This window comes from Nestor notabilis, unplaced genomic scaffold, assembly GCF_000696875.1.
Source record: "Nestor notabilis isolate BGI_N333 unplaced genomic scaffold, ASM69687v1 scaffold29865, whole genome shotgun sequence".
In the NCBI taxonomy this organism is placed as follows: Eukaryota; Metazoa; Chordata; class Aves; order Psittaciformes; family Psittacidae; genus Nestor; species Nestor notabilis.
The window spans coordinates 3,265-30,483 of NW_009930245.1; the positions used below are offsets into that span (position 1 = coordinate 3,265).

The 27,219-nt window shown below is 46.2% G+C and overlaps 1 protein-coding gene across 1 annotated transcript in view; it reads right to left on the reverse strand.

Annotated features, from left to right (window-relative positions):
• Window positions 1–102: 102 nt before the first annotated feature.
• Window positions 103–27,219, reverse strand: part of ASCC1 (activating signal cointegrator 1 complex subunit 1) — a 35,235-nt gene continuing 8,118 nt past the window's right edge. Inside the window, exons 5-9 of the mRNA XM_010015320.1 lie at window positions 24,295–24,431; window positions 21,974–22,093; window positions 17,996–18,120; window positions 16,047–16,126; window positions 103–216 (exon numbers count right to left, since the gene is read on the reverse strand). Of these exons, the coding sequence (XP_010013622.1) occupies window positions 103–216; window positions 16,047–16,126; window positions 17,996–18,120; window positions 21,974–22,093; window positions 24,295–24,431 (576 nt within the window). The remainder of the gene's footprint in view (window positions 217–16,046; window positions 16,127–17,995; window positions 18,121–21,973; window positions 22,094–24,294; window positions 24,432–27,219) is intronic.

Below are 27,219 nucleotides of genomic sequence, written 5' to 3' on the forward strand. Positions count from 1 at the left end.
TTCCGAGGTTCCTATCCAAAATTCGTGTCCCATTAAAACATTTCACTGACGAACACGTGCCTCTGCACAGAGTGACCCCGCTGTGGCAGCCGCGTTGCCGCTTCAGAACGTCAGCTGCCCAGACGTTGCGTAGTAGCCAGAGGCGTCTGAGGAGAACCTCTGGGAAAGACGCACCGAGTCCAGCTGCACCTCTCCAAAGTAGAAGTTCCCAAAGAGCTGAAAGAGAGGAGAAAAAAAAAACACTTGAGGGGCACCCAGAGACATGCAGCCTGCAGCTGGCCCAGGGATCGCTCACAAGAGCTGGCCCTGCAAAACCCCTCTACTCACAGACCTGTTTTGCCTTTAATTAAACTATTATTTAAATTATTGCCCCCTCTAAAGATTGCATTTAGCCTTTAAAGAAATCAAGGTATGAAATGAACACCTCTTATCTAGAACAACAGTTGCTCACACCTTCCCTACCTTGCTTTCTGACTGTGCCTCATTTAGGGGGCTTGGGGAAGCTGCTGACTAGCCTGAAGACCACCACCCCAGGATGGCTCTTGAGGTCACAGGCTCTGCAGGAGCAGGGATTGAGGCCAGGACATTTTTACAAGGCCACAGGATGTATGACTTAACAGTTATGGCTCAGTCCTAATTCAAGCTAGCAGGCTAGAGGTGCAAGGTTCTCCATCCCAGCACTGACCCTGCTTTGTTCAACAAATCCTTCTTTGTTCAGCAAAGACTTGAGTGCAAATTACTGAAAGCAAGCCAACTCTGGGACCCAGAGGCGTGTCTCTGCTGATTAATCCAGTCTATGAAGCAGACCAAAAAAAAAAAGACATCAGAATTTCTTACAGGGAAGTTCAGCAATACTGCTAGAAAGGTACCGTGTCCAAGCATAAAGCGCTCCTCCCATTCCACTAAGACACAGGAAATTGCTCCACCTGGAAATATCAGTTGTGCCTTAGGAAAAGCTTTTCCGTGAAGATGCTAATTTCAAAACTTCACTTAACAGGAGCACTGTGAGAGCCTGAGCAGTGACATGTCCCCTCTGCTGAGATCTCTGAAATGTCCAGTCCATCTGTCTCCTATTGAATTTTCTATCTGTCCCTGCAGGCGTCGGCTCAAGACAGTCTCACACCCCTTCCTGCTATTACAGAAGGCACAAACGCTAAGGCTGACAGCCAGCAAAAGCCAATGCATTAATTACAACATGTCCTCCTAGAGCCAACGGTGCATCAATTCCTCCATACAGCAAATGACTGAAACCCCAAATACCTAGTTAGCATCTGAAAGGCTGTACTTCACTTCCTCCAAAAAGGCATTTGGCTTGCCTGATGCTGATTTGGGCACAAGTGCTCTTTTGTTGGTTCTCCCAAGGGTACTGTATTTTGCAAATACCTCTTCTTTCACAAGGGGACCAGCTAGACTTCTTTCAGGACAATTCCTGGTTTCAGTGTCACTCCTCCACAAAGGAAAAGTGCCTTAGGGAAAGTGATTCCTTGCCCTTCTTCAAGACAGAGCAAGCAGGACTTTGGCCACGGAGCACCACTAAGGTAAGTGGGCCACAGACCAGACATCAGGCATCAGGATGAATCCAGCCCCTGCTCCAGACTGCCAGCATGTCCAGACTGCTCCCCATTCAGGGTTTGGCTGAGGCCAGCAATTCCTCATCGACACACGACAGTCAGAATGCCATCTCTGAAGACAAGGGGTATTTATGCGTGCCAAGCCAGCTCTCAGCAACTGCCAAGTCCCTGCTTCAGTTTGAAACGGCTGCAGCTGCAGTCAGACGTGTTGCAGAGTGCTTGCTGCCAGCAGCCCACCTGCCAGGGACCACCTCCTCCTCCCTGGACCTGCCTGTGTGGCAGCACAGGCAGTCGACCACCAACTGCTTCTGCAAAAAGCCTCTGGGTTAGCACAAACGCTGCAAAGAACTGGGCTCCTCTGCACTGGAACATTTAGTCACAGCGTGCCTGATGAGGAGAGGTGGTGGAAAGCTTCTAGCTCACCTGCACCTCCCCGTAGCTCAACCTGCCTTTGGGGTGACACCTGTCCCCTAAGACTGTGGCACAAGGACTTGGTTTGCACAGGGCCCGAAGTACACCACTCATCACTCAGACTCATATTAAGCTGCAACTCACTGCCAGTTCTTCCAAGAGAAGGAAGGCAGGAGCCAGGCACCTGCCACAGAGGTCACATGGGTCCCTGTCCCAGCATGAGGCCTCACTGCAGCAGCCAGGCTTCAAGCACTGTGTATGCAGCTCCATGCAGCCACTGCCCTAAAGCAGGGCACCCTGTTGAAAGAAGTTGTACTAACGGAGCATCCCAAACAGGGAGAGGAGGAAAAGAGAGAAGAGAAATTACTACAGCCATACAAACTCCATTTGATACAATTAAAGATTTATACAATTAAAGATTAATTATGCTCCCAAAAGCCTGCGTAGTTCATGTTAGATGACTTAGGATAAAATGTCTCATTAATAAGAGATGGTAGTAAAAAGGCGGGGGGATTGGTCTCCCTTCTCTTTTTGTTTTGGCTGATCTCAGAAGGATGATTTCCAGCTCTTGAGGGCTTGCTTCAGTGCTTGCTGCCAGCATGCCCACCCACCCCAAACCTTAACACCTGTCTGTGTCAAATTGACACTCCTTTCCCTCACAGAGCATTCTCCATCCAAGAAAAAGGGAAACCATTTCTCCCCACTCCTAACAGAGGGAGCGGTAGGTGCTCTGGTAAGCAAGGAGATACTAGAATTTGAAAAGGATTTTTTTTTTTTTTTTTTTAAGAAAAGGGAGATGAGACACATTTATTTCGGTAGAATGAAGTCTTTGCAAACATGAAGAAAACAGCAAAATGCTGGGATGCGCCTGTGCCATCAGCAGCCCTGGAAGTCAAACCTTTATACAAGAACAGCCAAAGGAAGAGTCTTTCAAATACTTGTTTATACTATTGCTGCACACCACAACCTGTTTTTCTTACAAAACACATGTACTTCTATGATTGTACTTCAAAGCAAAAATTACTTAATAAGACAAACCCTCCCCCCAACCCCTCTTGCCTTGCACAGCCTCAGTCCCAGAAGACACTGCCCAGGTCAAGGGCGCTCCATCTGTACACTGCTGAAAGTGAACCAAAACCCTTGTACAAAAGCATTTCATACTCCCTTGGCTTTTTTAAGACCCACGACCTCTCATGTGTCCAAGCGTGTGTGTGTTTCCCAGGGAGAATGCTGCTAGAACTATTGATTTTTTGTAATGTAGCTGTACTTTCTGAGAGTAAACATGCTACAAGATTTAGAGGACAACCACAGACATTTTTTTTTGCTCTCTTTTCAAGCTGGCTTCTCACTGATATTTCTTTGCTCCCTGAGGCTTTCCATAACAGAAGCCACTGGACACAAGGTTTGGGGATTACAGCTGAGCCACTGTATGGCCAAGATCTGCCTTAGCCAATGGGGAGAGAGACCCCTCGAACATCATCCTCTGAGACCCCCAAAACACCAGGAGCTGGCTTCCCGTCATGAAAGCATGCCACACTCGGGTCCCCGGGGGCTTGGGAAACGATTTCAGAAGGCCAAGACTCTACTTTCGACTTTCACTTCTATTTATCTTGGGGAGAAGCCAAGCAGAGCTGAGAAAGATATTTATATCTCCCCCCTTTCCCCAGCCACCACGGAAACGCTCTGGTTTCGGAGGAGGCCTGTAGCACTGCTGATGAAATGCCTCCAATAAACGCATTTTAGCATTTTTTTATTCTGGGCCAGGACAGAAGATACCTGGAGGTTGTTACGCTTCACGCACAAATGCTGACAACCCTAACACTTGCCTCGTCTCCCTCCTGTCCCTTCCCATGGGTGCCAAGGCCCCACCTTTCCCCAAAAAGGCTGCAAAGAGCAAGAGGAGGCACAGATCAGGAGCAGCGAGGAGGGAGGTGGGGGGAGGAAAACGCAATCGCCAGCATGGTTACCGAAAGCCATGTCATTTGATTGGAGTGGGACGTGAGGCTCAGCAAAAGCACAGTAATTCTATAAATCCAAAACCACTGAAGGATTTACGTCCCCGCTGCTTAAAGAATGGGGTAGGGGGTTGGGATTTTTTATTTATTTTTTTTAACATTATAAATGAAAATGAACCTGATGGAGGTAAAGGTCAGCTTACGAAGCCAACACCACACATGCCGTGCAAGCTACTAACTTTCATCAAGGGAATAGCACTTACTAGACTAAGTGCCCTCTGTCTCCCAGCTGCTTTCCCAAATTAAATTAGAAACGAATAAGGAAAGAGCATTGTTAACTTTTAACCCCAAGCCAAGCAACTCTAAGCAAACGTGCCAGAGATGTGCCCTGTTTTTCAAACCACAGCCAAAGGCTCAGAAACTGCACAGCAAGGATGCCTAGAAGGACAGAGCATCTCCCACAGGAAGGAACTGGGTGCCTAGAGAGCAGCACAGCATCCTCCTAAGAGTGGCATCCCAGGACATGCGGGGGATGGCAGGGATTGCTGGTGTGCCGCCTCCCCTGAAAGCTGTGACCCCTGAGAGAGGGAGTGTACTGGTGCATGGGTAACCCATAGTTCACATGTCAGCCTGCAAACTACTGCGGGCCCACATGTGCAAGTGCTCCTCCTTCTCTCTGTGCCTTCTGGGGGGTTGGGTCCAAGGACACAACTGCGCAGGTAATGATGAAAGGCAGGCAGCCCTGCGGTAGCTCCCAGAAAGCAAGTTTTTCTCTATTTCTCCCCCAAAGTCATTTATTCTGAGCCATGAAAAGCCAGCAGCACACCTGTCATTTCTAACACCCCAGTTTCTCTCATTTAAGACAATTCTGTTCAGATGTTGGAAACTCTTCTTCCTCTGAGGTCTGTTCCCTCTGTTACCTACAAATTACACAGTAAGGTCTCCCCTGGGGTGCAGCAATCATTTTCTGAAGGAAGACAGAGGCTGAAGACTTATTATGGGATAGAAAGAATACACATATCAAACCAATAGCTCCTTGCAAACCTGAGCCAAAAATGCTAGTACAAACTTCAGCCCCCAAACCACAACTTCCTTATCAAAGGCAGAGAAATGGATCAAACCCAGGATGCATCTTTTATACATTTCTCCCCCTTTTGCTTAAGCCTGTAAATTAAGTTTTACCAAAACACTGTAGAAACAAATGCAAAGGAGGACGATTCCTCAATGAAGCAGCTAAAAAGTGTGTCTAAATGATGTTGTGTTCCCGAGCGCGGGTATTTGTCAAGCAGCCATCCTTGGGGGCTCGCTTCCCACAGACAACCCTCCCAGAATGAGACAGCACCTTTGTGTTCAAACCTGGAAACAACAGTAATAAATCACTGTGCTAATACACGTAAGGACAGCAGCAACGCGTTTCAGCTCTGGTTACGAAGAGTGGAGATGCCAACACAAACCGGTGCTTTTAAATCACCTGTCATGGGCTCAACAAGCATGAGAAATATTAATGGCTTCGCCTGGAGAGGCACAGGGCACCAGGAGGACAAAATAAGCCCAGACAAGGCAAGGGAGTAAGAGGTATTTAAAACTTCCTTCACGTAATCTCTGGCTTGCAGTCACACTGCCTGGCCTGGATTTTGCTGCTACCATCAGGATTATTGATCAGCTTTTAAAGCCTTACGTCGTCTATGGTAGTCAGCCAAAAAGGACCCATCCTGAATTAATAAAAAGTCCAAGCAGCTCTGCTGAGAGAGAGCCTCAGTGCTCAGAAATGCTGAGGGAACAACGATTCACTGCAGTGCCTTGCAATTAAAAACTACCACCGAAGAGCAGCATTATCAGAGGATAAAATGCATCACAGGATAAAACACACACATACCCCTCAGTCTGCGGGGAGCTCACTTTGTTGTGAACTCCAGCCACAGAAAGCAGTGCCTTAGGGTAGGGGTATTATAGATTAACAGCACAAAACTGTCCCTGGTGAATCAGCGCTGCAGGCGAGCAGAGGCATGTAATGTCATTAGCCTGTGACCAATCAGCCTAAGAAACCTGTCGGCTCTCGGCAGGGTGCTGAGAGCAGACATTTTCCATTTTCCATATCTGGAATGAGCACAGAAATTAACAACTGCTGAGATGCAGGAAAGAAAAAGCTCACAGCTCCGGGAACCTCCGGCTGCAGAAGAGCTCACTGTCATTCCTGCCACACAGTCCACAATAAGGATGGGATGCCAACAATCCCTTCTCCTCTATTTCGCCTAGGTTGAAGGTGTTTATCCACCAAAAGATCCCCTCCACAAAGTCCTGCAAACAGGCTGATTGCCGCTTGTCTCTGCCTCCATGGCAGAACATGTGCAGGAGGATCGTTTTTGACAGGCAACCCAGTGCTGTGGCCATGCAAGATCACACTGATGGGAATCAGGGTCCAGCAGCAGACAGCATCACCAAGAGAGCTCAAACCAGATTAAACTCAAGCTTTGGAGGAGCCACAGGCTTTACAGCTTCATCTGTTCTGCACGCAGTGACAACAGTCACCAACTCACCCAGAAGCAGCTGCTACCCCTGGTGTGTCTTGATCAGGAGCAGCGGTGAATGAAGGAACAAACTCAGAAAGCTGGGAGGGACGGGCAGTCCTTTTCCATGGGAAATCAGCATACTAAGGTGCTGTTATCCCTTTCAGGGAAGAGAAGCCAACAAAATCCCAGTAACTCGCTGACAAGCACAGAGAAAAATTAAGCTGTGTTTCTGAAGTGTCAACATGGAGCAATGAAACCTGCTTGTTTTCAGACCCTCCACACCCTCCCTGGATATTCCTGGTGGTACTCACAGCAGAGCATGACTCCAACACCCCAAACCGTTCTTGCACTGTCTCACACTACACGGGAGGGGAGGGACCCAGACAGGATTAGACCGTGTGCTGTGACTTCTCCAAACAAACATCAGATGATTTTTTTCATCACATAAGGAATGATGTATTTGAATTAATGCTTCCACAGCTTGGGATGGAAAACATTGCAGAAGAGTAGAAAACAACTGCTCTTCTAAATCATCTGGCTGAAGTACAACTGTGGTACCCATGCCAGTTACAGCAGGGAAGGTGCTGACTCTGACAAACTGCTGTGGTACAAAGCTGATACGAGCATTAAGCAAAAAAGGATTGATAGAGAAAAGGCTACTGATGGCAAAAAAATATGGATGCATTAAAAAATAATAATAATAAGATTTAGAAATGTGAAAGTAACATTCAGAAACACCAATGGACTCTAAGAAGAGTCCACTGAACTACAGCAAACTATCCATAGCAGCCATTCTGATTAACCTCCTTTCCTGCATGAACCACAGCCTCCAATCCTGCTTTTGGGATCCCACCTGCCTGCTTAGTGTGCCTCACTCCTGTGACCTCCCACACAGACCTGTCAGGGCCTCTTAGGTCTGAGTAGCACCTCTGTTGCTCCCTGGCAGGCTGACCTGTGAACACAGTTCAGCAATGGAAAACTGTTGGCAAAAGAGGGACCCCAAGGGCCAGCCTGCCTGTGCCCCATTTCGGCTTTATAATGCTCCCAGGACCTCCCTGTTGGTGACCCCAGTGGTCTAGAGAAGTCTGTTACCTCGACAACACAAAACAGGAGAAGCTACCCCAGTTCCAAGGCTGCAGTACATGCTGACAGAGCTCCTTCTTCCTCATCCTGAGAAATGCACCAAAACCCTCTACATTTCCTACCTAAGCTTGCCCAAACTATGACAGAAAAAACCCCAGACCAAATCCCCTGGTGGCTCACAGAAGATGAGACACAACTGGGCAATGTGTCAAGACCTGGGAATTTTGTTCAATTAATGCTTTTTTCTTCTATTTTCCACTTTCAAAACATGTTTTCTGAAGCAGTTTGGTGCCAAAAAAGAAATACCTGATTCCTGTATTATTCACCAGGGACACCACTCCATCAATGATTATCTGTCAGAGGTTTAATTGTGCTTGGAAGCTTGCCAGCAATAATGCATAAGAAGTGTAGGAAAAGCAGGTAGATAGGCACTCATCCAGAAAGGTGGCACTTCCCAGTGTTCCCCACCTCCTCTCCTAAAGCAACTACTTCCTCTTCATGGCTCTTTAAAAGACCACTGGCTGGGCATCCAACACCTTCCACTATTGCACAGGTGTTAAAGGATTAAGATGTCATGCAGAGTGGCAGGGCAAGGGTGGAAGAGAGGGCTAGGAAGGGCAGAGAGAGAAGGTGGTTGTCATCTGGTCTGCCACGATGACCACACTGCCTGTGCCAAGGACTCCAAGCATCAGCTACAAAGCTTGGTGGGTGTATGCACAACATTTGTTTTGTTCTGCAAGTGTGCAGCTGGCTCTGGAGTGTCTCTCCATCACCAACATAGCATCAAGTCCTTCCACCCAGGTAATGCAAGGAACAGCCCTTCCCCTCTTGTTTTCTTCCAACCTCTAGCAGGTTTTAAAAGGTGGCAGCAGAGACCCTTTCACCTCAGGAAGAAGGAAGAAGCTTTTTACCCTTAAGATGAAAAAAGCATGCAGACTTCAGGAGGGAAAAAATACGGTTATAAAAGTCTCAGCCGTCTATCTTTTGGGAGTGCAGCTGATCTGTTACCATAAGCAAACCACTAACTCCTTTACCGTTTGCATCCAGCTTGCTAATTCTCACATCATTTATATCCACAAGCTTTGCCACAAACCACCAAGACCTGAAATTACAGACAAGAGAGCATCTTAGGTTAGCACAAGCCCAACACAGGATGCAAGTCAGGGGTATCTCCTCTATGACACAGGAAAAAACCTTTCAATTAAACCACCGGTGGCATCCCTTGGAATGCAGTAGCAATATAACCATGTCTATCTGGAAAAGTACCACCAATGTAAGAGCAAGAAGCATGTATGGAGTTCAGGGAGGAAGATCCTAGGTGTGTATGATGGGAGGTTTCTTTTTTATATTTTTATTTTACTGAGCCAAAGTAAATGCAACGTAAATGCCAAGAAGCTTTTGGTATGTTCACAAATGCCATCTCATGGGTGTTTTGCGTTCATTTCACATAGTAATCATAAAAGCAACAAGCTGAAGAAAGGACCAAAAGAGGTTATCATCTCCACTGTCCTCTCCTTCCTCAAGGCAGGTGGAGCTCAATTGGTGGCAGACCGCGGACTAACATCCCTGCTCCCTCAAAAAAACTGGGATCCCCATTCTTCCAGGTCCTTAGAGCAATGCTTCATTATCTTTCCCACTACAAAGATTTTCCTAACACCTAATCTCTTGCTGCAATTTAAGCCCATTATTATGTCCTCCAGAGCATGGAGGACAGAATATCCACTAATGGCTAAAGTATTCACATGCTTAAAGATTTTTGTGTATGAGCTGTCCTCTTCCTTCCCTTTCATTAGCCTTGAAACAATTCTTTCAGCCTCAGCTCGTAGATATTTTCTAGTCCTCCGATTACCGTGTTGTTGCTTTCTGGGCTCTTTGCCCCCATCCATGGTGCCCCAAACTGGACTAATATTTCAGCTACGGGCTGAGTGCTAAGTATAGTCAGAGGTTTACTTTACAGACATTTGCCTCTTTATTTCCACAGACTGACTCAGCTAGCTTGTGCTCTGAAGCAGTCCCCCACAAACCAAACCCATCTGTGGGGCTGGTATTGAGGCAGTACTCCATCCTGCACTGATGCCACTACTCCCTCCTGGACCTGCACTTGTTCACAGCAGCCCATTTGTTTCTGCCTGATTTCTCAAGATCATTTGGAGTTCTGTTCCTCCTACTATTACGTGCAATTTTCCTGCCTCTCTCTAGTTAGGTTTTCTCTGCAGAACTAAGAGAAGCCAGTTTCATTCATTCTGCCCATAACATCCTTCTGACCTCCATGGGTATGCAGAGTAAGAGGTTTCCAGCTGAGCTCTGCAAAAATGAAAGCAGCCAATCCTTCTGACTGCTGCCATGTGAAACCTCGTATCTTCACAAAACTGGAGCAAAGCCACTTCAGCTGCCAGAGGGTGATGCAGCAGCAGGGAGTGTGACATTCAGCAGTAGTCTAAATTAACGTCAGGCCTGGTGGTTTGCAAATAAAACTATTTGGGGTCAGGTGCAAACCTTTGTTCAGCTGAGTTCCTCTCCCTCCACGGTCCCCCTCCTTCATAAACTGAATCTAGTGATGCTCCTGCCACTGCCATGCTGCAAAACCTTTGCTTTAGCTCACAGTTTTGGGTCCATTCCCCCCTGCCACAAATCCATGAAAATTCATGCGCTTGAGGAAATCAAACCCTAGTTGCTATGGTGAGAGTCATTCTGCAAACTAAGAAACAAATACAAGTGGGACATTTGGAGGTTACTGGATTTTTGCACATCTTTCTGACAAGAATAAAAAAACCCTCCAGAATATTAAAGGCTCTGCTAACTTCCCAGACCCTGCTACACCTCAAACATAAGGGATTTACAGTACTCACTTAAGGAAATTAATAATCAAGCACTGCAATTCACCAAAGAAATCATCCCCACGGCTTCTAGCACTGCCTATTACAGCAAATACAGCAACAGTTTTTAAGAGCTGGGCTTCAGTTTTGCTGCAGAGATGCCAGAAGGCTTGAGACACACCCGGGAATACTAGGACAAGGAGCTCCCATCAATGTGACCTACTCGCTCTGCTCACCAAACCACCAAGAGGAGAAGCCCACCTGCAGAGCCAGTAAATTAATTTGGACAGATCCAGGAAATTACCTGGCAGAAGGGTCACGACACCTTTGGGATGAACTGCCTACTTTTGCTAATCAGTGTGTTGGGCTGGTTTGATTTTTTTCTTTCAACCTTAATGTGCTGGATCTCTGTCTTCTATTAAGGTGCTGCTGTAATTCAACCCCTGCCAGCTCCACTGAGAAAAATTGTCCTCTTAAGATCAAAGAGGTGATGCTGTTTCAGCTGACTGGTGGCAGAACAGTGATCTCGGCAAAATGAAGAAGCAGGATGCCCACTGGGTAGGAAGCAGAAGCACCCACAGCATGATCTTCAAAGACGGAGGCACCCACAGCATGTCCAAAATGGCTGAGCTGCTGGGCTGGAGGGGACTGTGGTGGTGTAGGCAGCCCTGCCTGGAAGGGGCAAGAGGATTCAGAAACATCATAACCTTTGCAACAAATACTCCCTCTTCCAGCACCCAGTTCCTGTTAAAGTTAGTCAAGAGAAGTGCTGAATATCTCCGAAAAAAAGAACCTTATCTCCTTTATAGTAAGGTCACCAAATGGATCTCTCCACAGGCGGGCAAGTTAACACAAACCTTCTGCACTTCCTGTGCTGCATTCTCCTCAGTGTGGCATCTCAGACTTTCAATACCTCCAACGCCGCCTCATCGCTCTGCTCCAAGGCCCAAACACTCCAACAAAGATATTTTCCCTCTATTGTCTAGTCTGATTTTTCAAATGCCACTTCAGATTCCTGTTTCACCAAATGCAAATAACATGAATATGCCTGCCTCTTTTTTTTCCCCAAGGAGTATCATTCGTAGGAAAGAGTTTTCACAGTAACCCCAATTCAATCTTTTTTCCCCCAAGACCACACAAACGTTGATCTCCAGTCTCATCTGCTCAATTGTCACATCCTCCCATCCTACTGTTGCTCTAATTGCACACTGCTGAGTGAGCCCCTTCGTTTGTTTCAGTATTCCTCGATAATGGCAGGATCAGAACCGAAGGCAAAAATCCTCTCCTCTGCAAAGCAGCATTACAGGCTTTCATTTCTGCTTTTGATTCTTCTGTATAACTGAGGCAAGGAATGCACAGGCTTATTTCTGACACAGTGATGTTGCACTACAATCTCTTATTCAGTTTGTTCTCACCCCAGTGGATTTTTGTTCAGCATTTTTAACTCTAAACTTTCCAAGCTGTTAGGTACTTCCTCCTATTAGGTACTGTTCCAGCTGCCAGTCGTACTTCGGATATATACCTTTATCACCTTGCTAAGGATAACAGGATGTTCTTACCCTTCCCAAACACTGAGCAGTCTTGATCCTCTCCTAATGCCAGTTCTCTGTCTCTTTGATTTCACCTCAGCTTAAAAATACACCAGGAAAAGACTCTGTCTCCTTAAATTCACTAACAAAAGTTACACAGAAAAGGCCTGGGTACCGATGGCTGCAGAGCACCAGAAGCACTCCTCATCTGCAAGTGAAATTGGCAATGGTGGCTCTACAGAGGGGAGATGTTAATTTCTTAGTGCTTGGTGGGTTTGGGGTGTTTAGAGGGATTAAGGGGTTTATCCATGACAAGATGAACTACTGCGTACCACAGGCACTGCACTATTCTTACCCAGCAAAACAGAAATGGTAACACAGAACACTACCAGATTTCTTTGCTATGATCTGCTCTTCAGCAGCCCCAGTATATCAGTCAGTAAATGCACTTTCCCCCTGCTCCAAGTGAAAAGGGATACAATCCCATAATTTAATACCCCATATGCAGTCTCAAAAGAGAAGGAGCCTCATCAAATTATGGCTTGTCTGACCTAGAAGCCCTCCCAAGCAGTACTGCAGCCCAACTGCTCTGTTACTGCTGCTGGAACAGGGCATGGCAGCATTGGTGTCATTGCCTCAACTGATCCTGTTCCCAGTCTTGCAGCCTAGTTTAAAGTCTCCCCTAATGCCCTAAGACATAAGTTGTGCAGCTTTCTGCTGTTGTGCCTCAGTAGCTGTTCCCTCAATATTTAATCTTGTAAGCTGTTAATGCACAGATCTGTGCTAAGCAGCAGGGTTCATCTTCTTCTGTACTCAAAATCTGCTTCCTTCTTGTTTGACTGTGGCAAAAGCCACTCTTACTCCACAGACCTCAAGTCAAAAATCATTCCATTTTAACCCAATGAGAGTCCAGGTGGTTTTCTTCCTACAGCAAGCCCTTCCTGCCTTTTAAAGTACAATAGCAAATGTGGGCCAGGCGGTACCTTTGCATTTTTTGCATTTTTACTTATTCACTGCAGCTTTAGTTTTTTCACTAAGCAAAATAAATAAAAGCCCGGAGGCAGCCAAGCTTCATCTCCGGAGATGGAGGCAGCTGCCCCAGCCACCTCTGTGCCAGCGCTGTGCCGCTCAGCCAGCTGCGGCGCAGGGCACGCAGCCACTGCCTGGGACACAGGAGAAGGCAAGGCAGAAGAGCTGCCAAACCAGCATCTCCCTGAGGCCCAGCTGCCTGCCCAGCTCACCCTGCTCTCATGGGAAGGAGCTGCCACTATCTTTCAGCTGTGAATGGCTGCCCCTTCCCTCCACTCTCCAAGAGATGAGCCACTTTCTCTCAACCAGGGCAAGATTTCTGTTCGTGACTCAGATGTTCAAAGGAGACAATCAGCCAGTCACTGGCCACCCTAGAAGAAATATATAGTGCTCCATATGATGGGATGCATAAAGCATACCCAGCTTCTTGAGACTAGACTAGACAAGCACAAATCTAAAGCGTCTAGCACTTTAAGACACAAATCACTCAGCTGCTGGGTCACACACTCCCTTGGGCTTTCAGCACCAGCTAGGCCAGGGAGCCTTTCTCATAGATATTCTTCAAGACAGAAGTAATTTAAAATCTATAATGCAACTCAACCTACAGGATCTATTTTCTGAGCAGTGTGGGAAAATACTGGTCTGCACAGCCATTTATTAGCTCAAAGAGGAGTGTACATTTAACTCTGCAGAATGGGTAGAACAAAGGATTATTAAATAAAATTCTGATTAGTTCAGCTGAAAGCAAAATACCAGCTGGAGCTTCGGGTAACGCAGGCATGCTATCAGCAAACATGTGCTGCCAGCGCATCTGCACACACATACACCAGCTCTGACCATGGGGAGCCTCAGACTGGAACAGCAGAACCAAGGCTTCTCCATTGTGGTCCGTGCTCTGATAGCTCAGGTCCTGCTCTCCTCTAGGCAAAGCCTTCGGCCCAACAGTGCTGGTTGTAGCTGCAAAATGGGAATGAGAGCTACAAAATCCAAGTTTTCCAATTTGATGCCGTCCTACCAGTAGCTGTGCTTTGTGGGCTTTCCAAGTGGGATCACAGCCACTCAACACAGCTATCACAAAGTCCCTCTGCCTGGAAACACAGGCATGGCACATGGCTCTACCTATAAGGGGATGGTGCCTGCAGCCTAACCGCAGCCATATTCATTAACAGCCCATCATTTAGATCCTATTGCAAAAGTTAATGAAGCCACTTTGCGAGAGGGCAGCTTCCATGAGCTGAAGATAAATAATGTATATAAAAGGGGGCTGGGAGGGAACTGGCGCATCCTTGCAAGGTCATACTAGAATGCATCAGTGGCTGGCTGAGGCTGGGCTCCTCCGGTAAGACGCCTGGAGCTATTTATGACTCATGTAATTAATTAATGCCAACGGGCGTTCTGCTGCAGGCACGTGGGAGACCAAAGGGAAATATGAAGCGAGCAGGTTAGGAAATGTAATGGAGGTGGGGGAGAAGGATGACATTTCTTGCGGCAAGACATGCTTTGAAGTAATTATCAACAGTCTAAACAGCCTTTTGGCTACATCAGTACAAAATCAATTAGGAGCTTTAAAAACGCATTGGCTCATATTTCAGGGAGCGTCGAGAACAAGAAGTAGCCATCTGAGGCAGGGTAGCTGCATTTCTAAGCGCTACATGCTACAAGACCCACAGGTGCTCAGACCCCGCAGTGCAGCCCACAAACGGTGTGACCAGTAGAGGGAGCACCATTAATGCCTTCCCAGTCATAAACGGGTTCGGATGAGAAGCATTAAGAAAGTCCGACAGTTTGATCTTATGCGTCTCTCAAGTCTGAGGACAAGTTTAACAAAAGAAAGAGAAAGAACCGAAGGGCCAAGCTAAATGTGAAAGTAAGCCTTGAAAGCTGAGACCCTGCAGGCACTCTGGGCTCCTGACATACACCCTTCCCTTCTGGACCCAGCTTTCTGACACCGGGAGCTAATCAAAACTTACAGAACACATTAAGAAAGGGACCACATCTGTGGCTGTCCCGCTTCGGTTTGCAATACTGCAGTCTTACACTGAATACTCAACATGTGGCGACGCTGAGTCATGACACTGCTTGCACAGACCGTTTAAGGACAATGAGAGCTTAACCTAATTTTGTCCCTTTGTTTGTCCTCTGCACAGAGGAGATCAATCAGTTCCACTCCCTGCCTTTGTATCCCCATGCATTCAGTGCCTAATACATTATACAGCAAAACTGTAAACACAAATAAAGCACACCTTTTCCCTCCGCTGGTGCCCTAAAGTCCTTCTGGGTTGTCCAACTCCCACTCAGGCTGCATCCTCTCTCATGCCTTTTTGTTGCCAGAATATCTTCTATTGGTTCCCAAATGTATTCATGCATTGTCCTGCCTCCCTCTTAACACAGCTGTCTGCAACAAATCCCCTCGCACAATGAGGATTGCAAATCTGCTTACAACCCAACGTTGCTTTCCATTTTCTACTCCACTGTGCTTCTCTACTCTTTGGACTCTTGCAGGGGCCAAGCACCACAGCATCAGTCTGCCAGTGCCATCTGGATGAGCGGCAGAGGCTGCCTGCAGTCTCAGTCCTGGCTGGCAAAGGCTGGTAGGTTGCAGGATGCTCCCCTTTGAGCCTGACCCACCTCTGATCACTGGCAAAGCTGCTGTGACTCCCTACTGCTATCTGCTGTTTTTCTGGAGCAAACCCATGCAAATCGATAGTGGAGATTTAAAAAAAAAAAACACAACAAAATCCAAACCCACAGAGTAAGTGAAATGGCAGTTGGTTTTAGTTTCATAAATATATATGAGTAGAACAAGAGCAACAAAGTTCTCCTTTCTGGTGGGCTGAGAATTGACATGAGCCTGAGTCTCCAGGGTAAAACACGAGCGAAGTAAACCACAACACGAACACCCACTTAGCATTCGTGTTACATACTCCTGATCTGAGCCTCACCAGCTTTAAGAACACTCCTGTTAAATACTGTAATGCTCCCAATTAGGAGTGATCTGGATGGTTTATTTTCTAAACAGATTTCTCCCCCCAGGGAGATCCCATAAACCTAAGACAAAAGCAGTCTTGAAGAGGTGTTTCAACCTCTTTTGGCTATACAATATCCACAGCTGGCTCGATTTCCTTAATTGTTTCATACTGACCTTGAGGATATTTCGGCCATTAAATGACTCCCGCTCCTTGAAAGATGATTTACCAGTCATTGTATTGTTTCGCTCTTCAGCTGTAAAGAGAAAAGCAACCACCAGAATGAGCCTCAGATGGGAGAACTGTGTGTGCTGTACTTCACACCCCACTCTCTCCCTCCCCAAAGTCAGCTGCCAGCTAATAAACCATCTTTGCCCAGTTCTTAGTGCGAAAAAACACTTCCACTTTGATTTTAAAGAGAACAAGGCTGAATACACAGGAACTGGTACCTTTGTGGAGATCACCCATGTTACCTGGAGGAAAGACCCTAAATCACAGCTACTGCTAGGGTGATTCTGTAGGGCTGATGGTTCAGTACAACACATCTGCTTCTCTCTGGCTGATTTTAATCCCACATCCTGCCAGGGTGAGAGTCAGCACTGTGAGTGCTTGCATCACCTGGAACAGCACCAAATACCAGACTGAGCAGTCAAGCAGAATGCCAGGTGCAACATGGACAGCACCTATACAAACCTCTGCTGCCTGCTTGCTCTGGGAAGCACATACATGTGGTGTGTGTGCTTCTGCAGGGTGGGCACGCAGCCACACAAGACATTAAGAATAGCAACCTAGGCCTATAGCAACTGCCAAATGCCTACGTCTTAGATCCATTTCCCCAGAGCATGTCTGGATTTTTATATAATCCCTAAGTACATCATTTTTTCTTTCCACAGGACCTCTGCCTCAATCAGTGAATATACGCAGTATTTCTTTTTTATCTCCAGCATTAACTATGAAGTTCACTCACATCTAGCATGCTATTCAAATCCTGCATTGAATATAAAGCGACTTCTGTGGCTATCTGTGTAATGTTCTCACCATTGTGCCTGAATGCTTCACGTGCCTCATGGGGTTGTTCAGAATACAGATTCATAATGCCAGATGCAGCTGCCCATGTGCCTCCCCTAACAGAGAGCCACATCAGCACTTTGGGCTCATCATCAGCTTTTAGGGCTCAATATGAGAGCTAAGCCTCATCTCATCTTTCAGGCTTTTTACTACCTGAATATGCTTATCTGACTTCAGTAGCAGTCATCCCCAAAGTCGGCTACTGGGTGCCCAGAAAACCATAACCGGTTTAACAAACCATCTGCTCTTATCACTGTCCATACTTGAGTCAGAAACTAGAGAATACTTGACATAGCCTAGTGACATTGCAGAGGTCACTGCACCAGAGAAAGCTATAAAAAGCTTTAGTGCAATGCTATTAAGGCTTGCAAACTGCACACCACTGCCAGAGCACATGCATGTTTACACATGGAGAACAAGGCTGTAATATACCGCCCCTCCCCAAATGCAATGCATCTGAGGCTGCTGTACAAAGTAATGTGGTAAGAACGATGCTACAGACTGCTAGAGCAGACAATCTTTTGGCAGAGACAGCAGACACTACACACTCAAAAATAGCTCATATTCAGCCTCATAACCACTTGAACCTGATTTAACAAGAAGGACACTGAAATCACATTCCTAAACCAATGGGCAATCTTTAACTTGACCAAAGAGGATCACATTTTTTTCTTGTTTAAAGGTCAGCATAGCACATTGAGTTGTTACTGAATGTCAGTTTAATATCGGGGCAAGAGAGCCCAAAACCTTGCATGGTACTTGAATGCATTCCTCTCTGGCCCAGATCTTATGGGGGCTACTAGGCAACAGGGTTTTCAAAGCTATGACAAAGATCCAGAAAATGCTCAAAGCATGCCTGCCTTCTCCAGCTCTGCAGACTGCTTTTTCATTTTCCTGTGGGTTTTATCTACTGACACCGCCCCACAGCCTTGTACGTATTCTTGAGATTAAGAAAAATCATAAAATTAAAAAAGCGAACATAAAAGCCAACAAAAGCATTTCCTGACCAGCGGGACTACTTTAAATGCATTTATCAGTAAGGATGAGGGATACCCACCACTTGGATCTTTCCTAAAGAGAGTGTTCATGACTGTAGCATGCAGTTTCACCCTATCCCACTCTTTAAGCATCAAGCCGGAGGCCACAAACCGCTTCACCAGTTGATCAGCAATCATCTGCAATCTGGGAACGCAAAAAGAGAAAGAACAGAGCCACGTAAACCAAGGAGAAACCCTTGAGTCATCAGATTTTCACTTTTCAGCCAGGGAGGGCAGCATGTGTGAAATGAAGTCTCCACACACATGGGGAAAGGGAGCTAGTCTCTGATGGAAAGCGAACAGAGCCATCAAGGATTCAGTTCTAACGCAGAAAGTTCTGGCTGCTTTGCAAAGCTTCCTCAGTGATCACTTCTGCTGCACATATTCCAGGAAGAAGGGAAGATTCAGCACAGCAGAGAGCTTGTTCACAGTGACAGATGTTATTTGGACTTGAAAGGTGCATCTTCCCACTGCCAGGAAACACAATATACCTACCCTTACAAATGCTAAAATCTGCAGACCCCTGGGGGCGGCTTAGGCATCTTAACTCCTGGAGGACTGTGACCTGTACAGTGCACTGGGCTGGAGCTTGGACATTCTCTGTCCCAAATAAGCAACCCAGTCACTGGGCTTAATTTCTGGGAGAGTTCAGAACGTGGTGACAGAAGGCACAAACCCAAACAGCACATCGTGGTGAATGCTCCAGCTTTGGAGCTACTGAGCAAGCAGAATCACAGGACTTATTGCCACCTACTTGTCTGTCCCTGGTCAGGGATGAAAGTGCCTGTGGCTGCCAGGATCTGCAGGTAAACCTGTTCTAGGATAGGCACCAGGAACAGGCAGGTTATCAGAGCAATGCATTTGTGTCCTACGTTTAAAAAGCTGAAGGAATTTCCAGGCTGTTGCTGTCCCCAACAAAATTTCTGCAGTGCCTCAGCCTTTCCAAAAGCAGCAAGGATGTGCTAGAACAAGAGCTTCCCATCCCCCAAAACAAGGCAAGAAGGTATTACTCTATGCAGAATTTGGGCTTCTCTCACCACGTCCAAGGGTCCAAGGGATGATATAGCTTCCTTGCTCCACCAGGTCCGACCACTTTGGCATCTCAGCTGCAGTAGGAGAGGCAGAGCGTGGCCTCTCTGACGCTGGCCCCCAGAGCCTGGGGCTGCCACGCTCTGGAAGCCAGGTCCCTCCCCACCACCAGTTTTGTACTGCCCCTCACAGGCTGCCAGCCCCCATGTGACAATTTCAAGACTCAAACTACCAATTGTCATGGTTTTCTACCATTTTCTGGCTTTCCTTCAGTGATTTTTACAATTAGCAATGACAAAGATTAAATGAATATCATTACAGACTATACTAAAACAAATTAACAGAGAATAGCTCAAGTGAAAATGGTGCTTTATTATGTTATAAAGTTAATCAAGGAAATAAAACAAATTAGAATGAATTATAATGGAAATTATTTGCCACGTGGGAGGCATCAGAGCATGATCCCTCTCTCAGTCTAAGCCACTATATGTGCAGAAGGGCTCGCCAATCCCTAATTCTGTCTGCAGTTATGCAAGCTAAGTCAGGGTAAATCAAATCTCCTGCTTTACAGCTTAAGCTGATCAAGATCATCCAAAGATCAGGAAGGAACTCCACCCCTCAGCCATGCCAGGAACTACACAGAGCTAGCAAGATGCCTTGTATGAGACAGGAAGGCACACACCTCTCTTAAATGCAGATCACAGCAGTCTGAGCCAGCACAGCAAGCCAGGTGGCTGCTGTTCTCTTCTGGTATTGGTCTTGCATCTGAGAATCAATGCTTTCTACCTACTTTCCCCATTTCCCTGCGTAAAGCACAGCAGGTTTTAGCAGGCAAGAGGAGCATGGAGCTGCTCATCAATGATACATCTAGAAGGCCAGAAAACAAAGCAGAATTTTCTGGAGGGATCACCATTTGTCCTCTCTTTATAGTCAACGTTTGTCTAACACTGTCTGCTGGAACCCCAAAGGAAGCAAAAGAACCTTACACTGCTCTCCAGCAACAGAAAAATATCTTCTTTTCCCTCTGCAAAGCTAAATGCTTACTGGATGCTCGATAACAGTTAAGGAAATATGTTAGGGGAGAAGTGCCAGATGAATTAATTTGCAGATGATGGTGGTAGGGGCCTGGGCCAAAGATAAAAACTTAAAATCACTTGTCCCTCTCTGAGCACACTGCTCAGAGCAAAAATGGTGTTGCAGAAGAGAAGTCTAGCAGCTTGCAGGTGCCATGCAAAACAGATCTGGATTTGGTCAAAACCTCAGTTAACAGATCTCTGTGAAGGACAGAGGACATATCAGCCCTTTTGTGGTGGTGAGAGGGTAGTTTTCAGTTTCAAGGCAAGATGGATTTAAAGATCTCATTTCTCTCCCCTGCCAAAAGCACCTCTGCCACCCCTAATGCGTATCAGCATTTTCTCTTCGCATTATGGCTAAATGGAGTCTCAGCAAAACAGATACAGCTGGCACCTGAAAAAAAGACGACAGTGCTAGTGCCAACAATTCAAGGTGTCCCCAGACACCAGCAGACATCACTGTCCACTTTAGGCCCTACTTACGCTCTACAGGATTTCTCTACCAGCTCCTCGGGTCATACGTATCATTTTCAGTTGCAAGCAGACTCACAAGCACTGCAGCTCAGACTATCTGGAGCATGGTGACTCATGAGAAAAGAGGCCCATACCTCAGCTCTCAGACCTGACACTTAGGATGCTTTCTATAACACATCCACTGAGGGGCATGTGGGTCATCCAGTGTCTGCCTCTGGCTCATCTTTCTGAGTGCTCCTGCTTTCTCCCTGCACTTCTGTATCTTGGCTGCTCTCGAGCTTGTCCTGGTTCTCCACCCACCCCATTTGTTTTATCTCACCTCTTTCAGGGTAGGACAGACTTCAAAGTGGAAGACCGGAGAAGAGGAAAAGATTTAAATTCCTACTGCCTCCCAGCAATTCTTACATTTTCATTTTCCCACCCATTTCCTTATCCCACTTCCCATCTCTTACTTCAACACAGACTCCAAAGTGCAGTTTTAAGCAGGGCCCCCCCCTTTGTCTCCTTAGCCCTCAGGGAAAGGAGATGCCAGAACATGTCCATTTTTCCCTGAGCCAGTCCCTGCTCACAGCCTCCCTCCTCCAGCTGCACTGCTCTGTGCTCCTCTGCTAGCTCCTGCTGTCTTCAAGCAACAAGAACAAAAGGGCAGCACTGCCAGAAAAAAAGAGAAGGCTAAGGCTCAGAGAGAGAAGAGTAAAGCTCTTTTGGCTACTTCTCTACACTCTTTTTCACCCACCTCACAGCCGGCAGCATAGAATACAACAGCTCATGTTTCCCCAGTCTTCCAGAGAGCAATAGGAGAAAAGATGGCGCTGTCACTGGTGACATACGTGTCAAAAATGAGATTGAAGAAGGTTGTTTAGATACCGCCACATCCCGGGCATGGCTGTTTGTAGGGCTAAAACCATCAGCCAGAGTGGCAAACAGCATAAACACATGACTGACACCAACCAGGCATCAAGATTTTACAGCAGTAGCTCAGAGGACAGATTTTACACCCAGTGCCCATTCCAGGCTGCTTACAGACACAAAAATCAACTCTGTAACCAAGTCATGCTTTTCTGACGACCTTCTGGTGTAACTGGGTTTTAAGGATAATTAAGTGCTGCTGGACACCAGGCTGTCCAGATTAATCTGGACTGCAGGCTGGGAACTAAACAGCAGAGGCCAAGCTGTCCTGCCTTCTAAGTCATCTCGGGAGTATCTCCTTGGCCATCTTATCACCGCATGAGCCATGACACCATTATTCAATCTGACAGACTGCTACAGAAACAAATGACATCTTTCAGCTGTACCACCAGTGACTGATTTAAAGAGCAAACACATCACTGCCTTAACCACTTTAGGAAGCAAGAATGACTTCATCTTCCTGACTACTAACCCAAGAAGGAGGAATGAAAGAAAAGAGCATGGGGAACTCACCTGTCCGACCCATCCTTCATATGGACTTTGGCATAAAGGACGTCTGTCATGGCAGGGTCATCGTTCATGTACTCCACTCCTACCACTTCCACGGTCAGGGGCTTGCCTCCAGCAATTTGGCTAAAATGCAACAAATCCCTGATGTTAAAAACCAAAACATCACACCTGCTTTTGAAATACAATGCACACACCAAGTATTTGGTTTTACTGGGGAAAAGATATAAAATACATTTTTTGCTATAGTTAAACAAATTTGAGGTTAAGTGGGACTTAAATGTTCTACAGACCCCATGCGGCAGTGAACTCCATCAAGGAGTTCTTCTCTTCTCCGTATCTTTCAGGTTGTTTACACTGAAAAAAAAAAACAAACCCAAACCCAAAACACACAAAAAAGACACCCTAATTTCTAAAGCTTGAAAGGCTACAGGTGCTATTGTCTCACCATCTCAAGAAATACTGTAAAAACACTTGAATTCATACATTCAGTGTTTTAGACACACATTAAGTCAACTTGTCAGTGTTCACAGGCCATCTCAATGCAGATATCTCCATTTACATTCGCATTACATCAGCAGTTAAATGGTACAAGTTCTCATTCCAGAGAAGCTCCTGCCTTCCCTGTGAAGACAGCGATTGTGCTAGTGACACAAAGTCTCCAGCTTGTTGATTTTCACTGGAAAATGTACTCAATACAGAATGCAGTTTTAAGTACATTTCAACATCCACTTAGAAATGCTGGAAGTAAATAGAGCTCCAGCTACTCTTGCAGAACGGCAAAACTGAAAATGTGTGCAGGATATAATATGCACTCCCACACCTGCAAACACACTGTGACGTGTATCTTGCTTCCAAACATGCTGCCTCCCTGCCTTTACCACAAGAACATCACAGGGAGGTAGGGCGCTGCAGTGAAAGCTCCCTGTAAGTAAGTGTCACCGTCTCTAATGCTGAGGTCTCAGTACAGGGAGTGTCTGGGCAGGCAGAAGTAATAAAAAGGAGTTAACAATGTGAGCATGACTTTGCTCTAACCTTGCTCATTTCTGTTCAACTTGCCCAAGAGACTGCCTTTGAGATTCTCTGCAAAGCTTCCCTCGTGGAATAAGGAGATTGTGATTTCTCCTTCCAGTATGTGTACTGGGAGGAAAAGAGCACAAGTGTACTATCCTGCACATCACATCCAGAGCACTAAAGGCCACGTATTCTACAAAGTGTCAAAAAGTGCACATTTGTGTTCACATAGTGCTGCCTGCATCTAGAAAAGTAAATAAATGCTAATGAAGGTTTATGTGGGAGGAAGGGAGCCTAAACTAATTTTCAAAGTATATTTATTTGAGTGTGGCAGGGGAAATAACCTAAGGGTTACATTCAAGTGTTGATTCCCCCTCCACTGAAGAGAATGGAGAATAAAGATTTTCTCTGCCTCAGTTCAACCCACTTACGAGGAAGCTGGTGTCTTCCAAGAACTGTGAGCAGAGTCTTCCCCTGGAAACACACTTGCAATTCTCTTCAACAGCTGAACAACTGGAGCCGTCATTTTAAAGGCAGAGGTATGAATTTTGGCCATGCATTAATTCCCACTGATACTAGCTGGCACAGCATGGCTAATTCTTTGTGCACCGAGGCAATAAATAAATAAATAGCAAGGATCTGTGCTCTATGTGCAAAGGTGTTGCAGAAATAAATAAATAAACCAGTCCCTCAGGCCATCTCCAATTTCTAAGCTGAACAGAGATAAGCTAATTACAGTGTCATTCAACCACATTTACAGTTAAAGCCCTAACATGGGCAGCTCAGTGTTAACAGGCTTTGAGGAAGCCCCAGTCCTGGAGCAGCACTGAACGTTTCAGACTGATTACTCACATGGCTTATGCTGGCTACCCTGCACACAGCTCCCTGCATTAAGAAATGCATGTCAAGGGCACCCCAGCATCTGCTCAGAGGCAGGAGGGAAGGAGCATGCCAGAGCCCACTGTGGGTAAGACACAAAGGTAATGGAGCTCGTCCCTCCCTCTGCAGCAGGCAGAGGACAACAGCAAAAATTGCTCAGACAAAAATAACAGGGAAGCATGTGAGAAAAAGAAATGCAAAGAGCAGGTTTTCAGCTGAGGGTTGAGCTGAGCTGCAAGATGCTGTTAAACTCTTTGTGACTGCTTGGTGATTTCTGCTGCTCCAATTTGAAGTATTTTAGCCTTTTTCTAGACTTCTAGAGCTGAGAATAGGCTATTGAGATGCTTTTCTCTTTGCTGTCCCTTGTCAAAGACAACTTGCTGCTTTTCCCCCACTCAAGTACTTGGTGATGACATGCCTTTTTTATCACTTACTCCACAAAGTCCTCTTTGCATTGCTGTAGGAGGTCACATGCTTTCTGGATCTCTTGTTCGTTCAGAAGTACCAGTGTCCCAAGAGTCAGGTGAAGCTTTGCAGGGTTCTGGAACAGGCTGCTGCTGACCCCATGATCCTACAAATCAGTCCATATATAGGTGTCTTATACATGGACATTCCTCTATCAGAGAGATAAATACTACAGACAGCAGGTACCAAGCCACTGGCACCAAACCTTTTACCTGTGCATCACTGGTCGGGTGGCTCAAAGTTAAAATGAGAAACAAAATTTCACAGGCTTTGTGAGGCAAGCGAGCTCAGGCTGGCAGGCAAGCGCAGCCCCCCACCACACACAGGCTCCCTGCCTGCCTTTTCATCAGAGCTGCTGAACGGCAGCCTGGAAGCTCGTTATGACAGGCTCTAACTCAGGGCCCAGGCACAGCAGCACTCGCTTATATGGGACTTCGAGAGAAGACTTCCACAGCTGCCAAAGCAGCAGCTGCCATCAGCAGTGAACTCAACACAAGTCAGCACAGATTTAAAACTTGATTTAAGTTCACTTTTTGTGCAATAAAGCTGGAACCAGCTGTAGTGACAAGCTCTAAATGGTCTCTAAATCCTGTCTAAACACAGGTTGCACCTCACAACATAAGCACAGCTAATACCAGCTCTGATAATTACATTTTTCTTGTTCCCGTGTGCCCTATAGTTTGCTGAGATGAATTAAATTTAAATTCATTTTATAAGATGAGCTACGTGTTGTTGCTGGGGAAGAAACGTTCCCAGGTGGAGCAGTGGTTACATTCAGCTTTCAGAGACATGCTCTTTTGTTCTAGGACATTTATAAAAATACCTCGAGGATGGTTAACACACCCATATTAAAACAATTATTTCCACTTAGTGGCCATTTCCCATCAGTGCATTAAATAAACTCCACTTTTAACTCCAGATGAAGCTAACTTGCCTTTTTTTTTTTTTTCTGTCTGAAAAAAGTCCACTGACTGGACAGCTTTGAAGTTTCTAGTTGTGCTTCAGTTTGAAATAAAACCTTTCAGATGTTTAAAAACTGCAGTATCTCATCCCATCAGAGTTTAATGCCCCACATGTCACTCTGTATTTTTCATGTTTAATGACAACCTCTATATCCTTCTTTACAGCTGTGCTTATGAGCTGGACTAGAGACAAGACAGCCTGAAACAGAGAGGTCTGGGTTTTGCCCCAGCAGTCACAGGCTGGCAAAGCATGGTGGTCCCCAGAAGAGGGAGAGCACATACATACCTTCCACTGCTGCTAATTACTGCTGGCTGAAACCCCAAATCATACCATGCTAGTAGTGGCAGAGGATGTTGCAAACCTCAGCACTATGCAGCAGCATGAAACAAGCAGAGACTATGTCAGGCACATGAGGAGCAGAGGAAAGAGGGACAGCTCCTTCTCGGTTCTCCCCACCTTCCTCTATCTGTGGTAAAAGCCTTGCAGCTTCCTTTAATTCATCCTGCTGTTAACATGCATGACAGGACATGATTCCTCTCTGTCAGCCTTTTTTTCTCCAATGGCATCCTTAGCCAGAGAATATTTGGCCCATCTCAAAACAATAGCTTGGGTAACAGAAACTGGGAGAAAGTTCAATTTATCCTTCCCATGGACAAGCAGACAGTGTCACTCCCCACAGTGTGCAGAGGATGTACAGTAATGAGAGAGCAGTCCGCAGGTCAGAAAGCAAAAGTCCTACCCTCATTTTCTGCCTCAGCATGATTTGTACTGCAAACATCAACATGTCCCAAAAGCAGCATTTTCCCCTGAGCTTTCCAACACCTGAGTGTGGGCTGATAGCTGACAAAGCGATGGCGTGTCATCTCCACATGCCACACTACCATTGCTGGGGAGATTAGCAGGGAAGAGCAGTGCACAGTGAGCAGGCCAAGACCTAGGTAATCTTCATGGTTTACTCCCTAGTATTTCAGACAGCTCCTAAAACCCCTGCTTACAGCCCTACTCTTTCACAGGCCAACAGATCCCACTTCTCCCACACATAAAATAGATGCTATGTTAGATGTAGCTCTCCCTGGAACAGGCAATGTTTCTGCAAGCGTCTGAGCAGCCCTTCATGGCTGGATGCTGCTCAGTGAGATGCAAGAAAGCTTGAACCCACTTACTCAAATCCCAGATGATGATATGCTATCAGCCACCACTGTGTTGCCTTACAGGAAGCTGCCCTGTCCAGTGGTATCAGTCCTCTGCAACCTGGCCATCAGAGCCAGACAACAGTAACACAGAGCCTAGAAATAGGTTTTCATAACTACTGCTAAGGAAAAATCACATCCTCCTCTAGGAAGAACAAGCTCAAGAGATGTGATCCTGTCAATGTTGTGATTTTAGGGCTTTATGGACATCTTCCAAATACTTAAGGAACCCTTTCAAGGTAACCTACAACCATTAAAGCAGGAGCGAGGAGTGAGATTCAGCATCAGAGATGGACAGAAAGATCCACTGGGATCTAAGACATGCTCTCCAAGCGCCTCTAGGGGACAAGTTCCTCTTTCACCAGTTTCCTTCCCCATGCAATGGAAGGTGGGCACTCCTCACAGCACAAGTCACAGTGGCTTGTGACAAGCAGTGGCTTCCAGCCTTAATGAAAGCAGAGCACGAGATTAGGGTAGGGGAGGTGTCACACCAGGGAGTCCCCATATTCTATAGAGGAATCTGAAAGCAACTTATTTGTGGGTACTTGCTGGCAGATACAAACACATAAAACAGACTCTACCATCTCTCTAAACATTTACAGTTCAAACCCAGGTTCTCTAAGGATGTACTGAAAGACAGGAAGAACATCCCCTTTACATACCATCTGTATATGATGACTGTCCATTTTAGCTCATGCCTCCCTCTGACACTGCCTGGTCATGGTCAAAAAAATTACAATT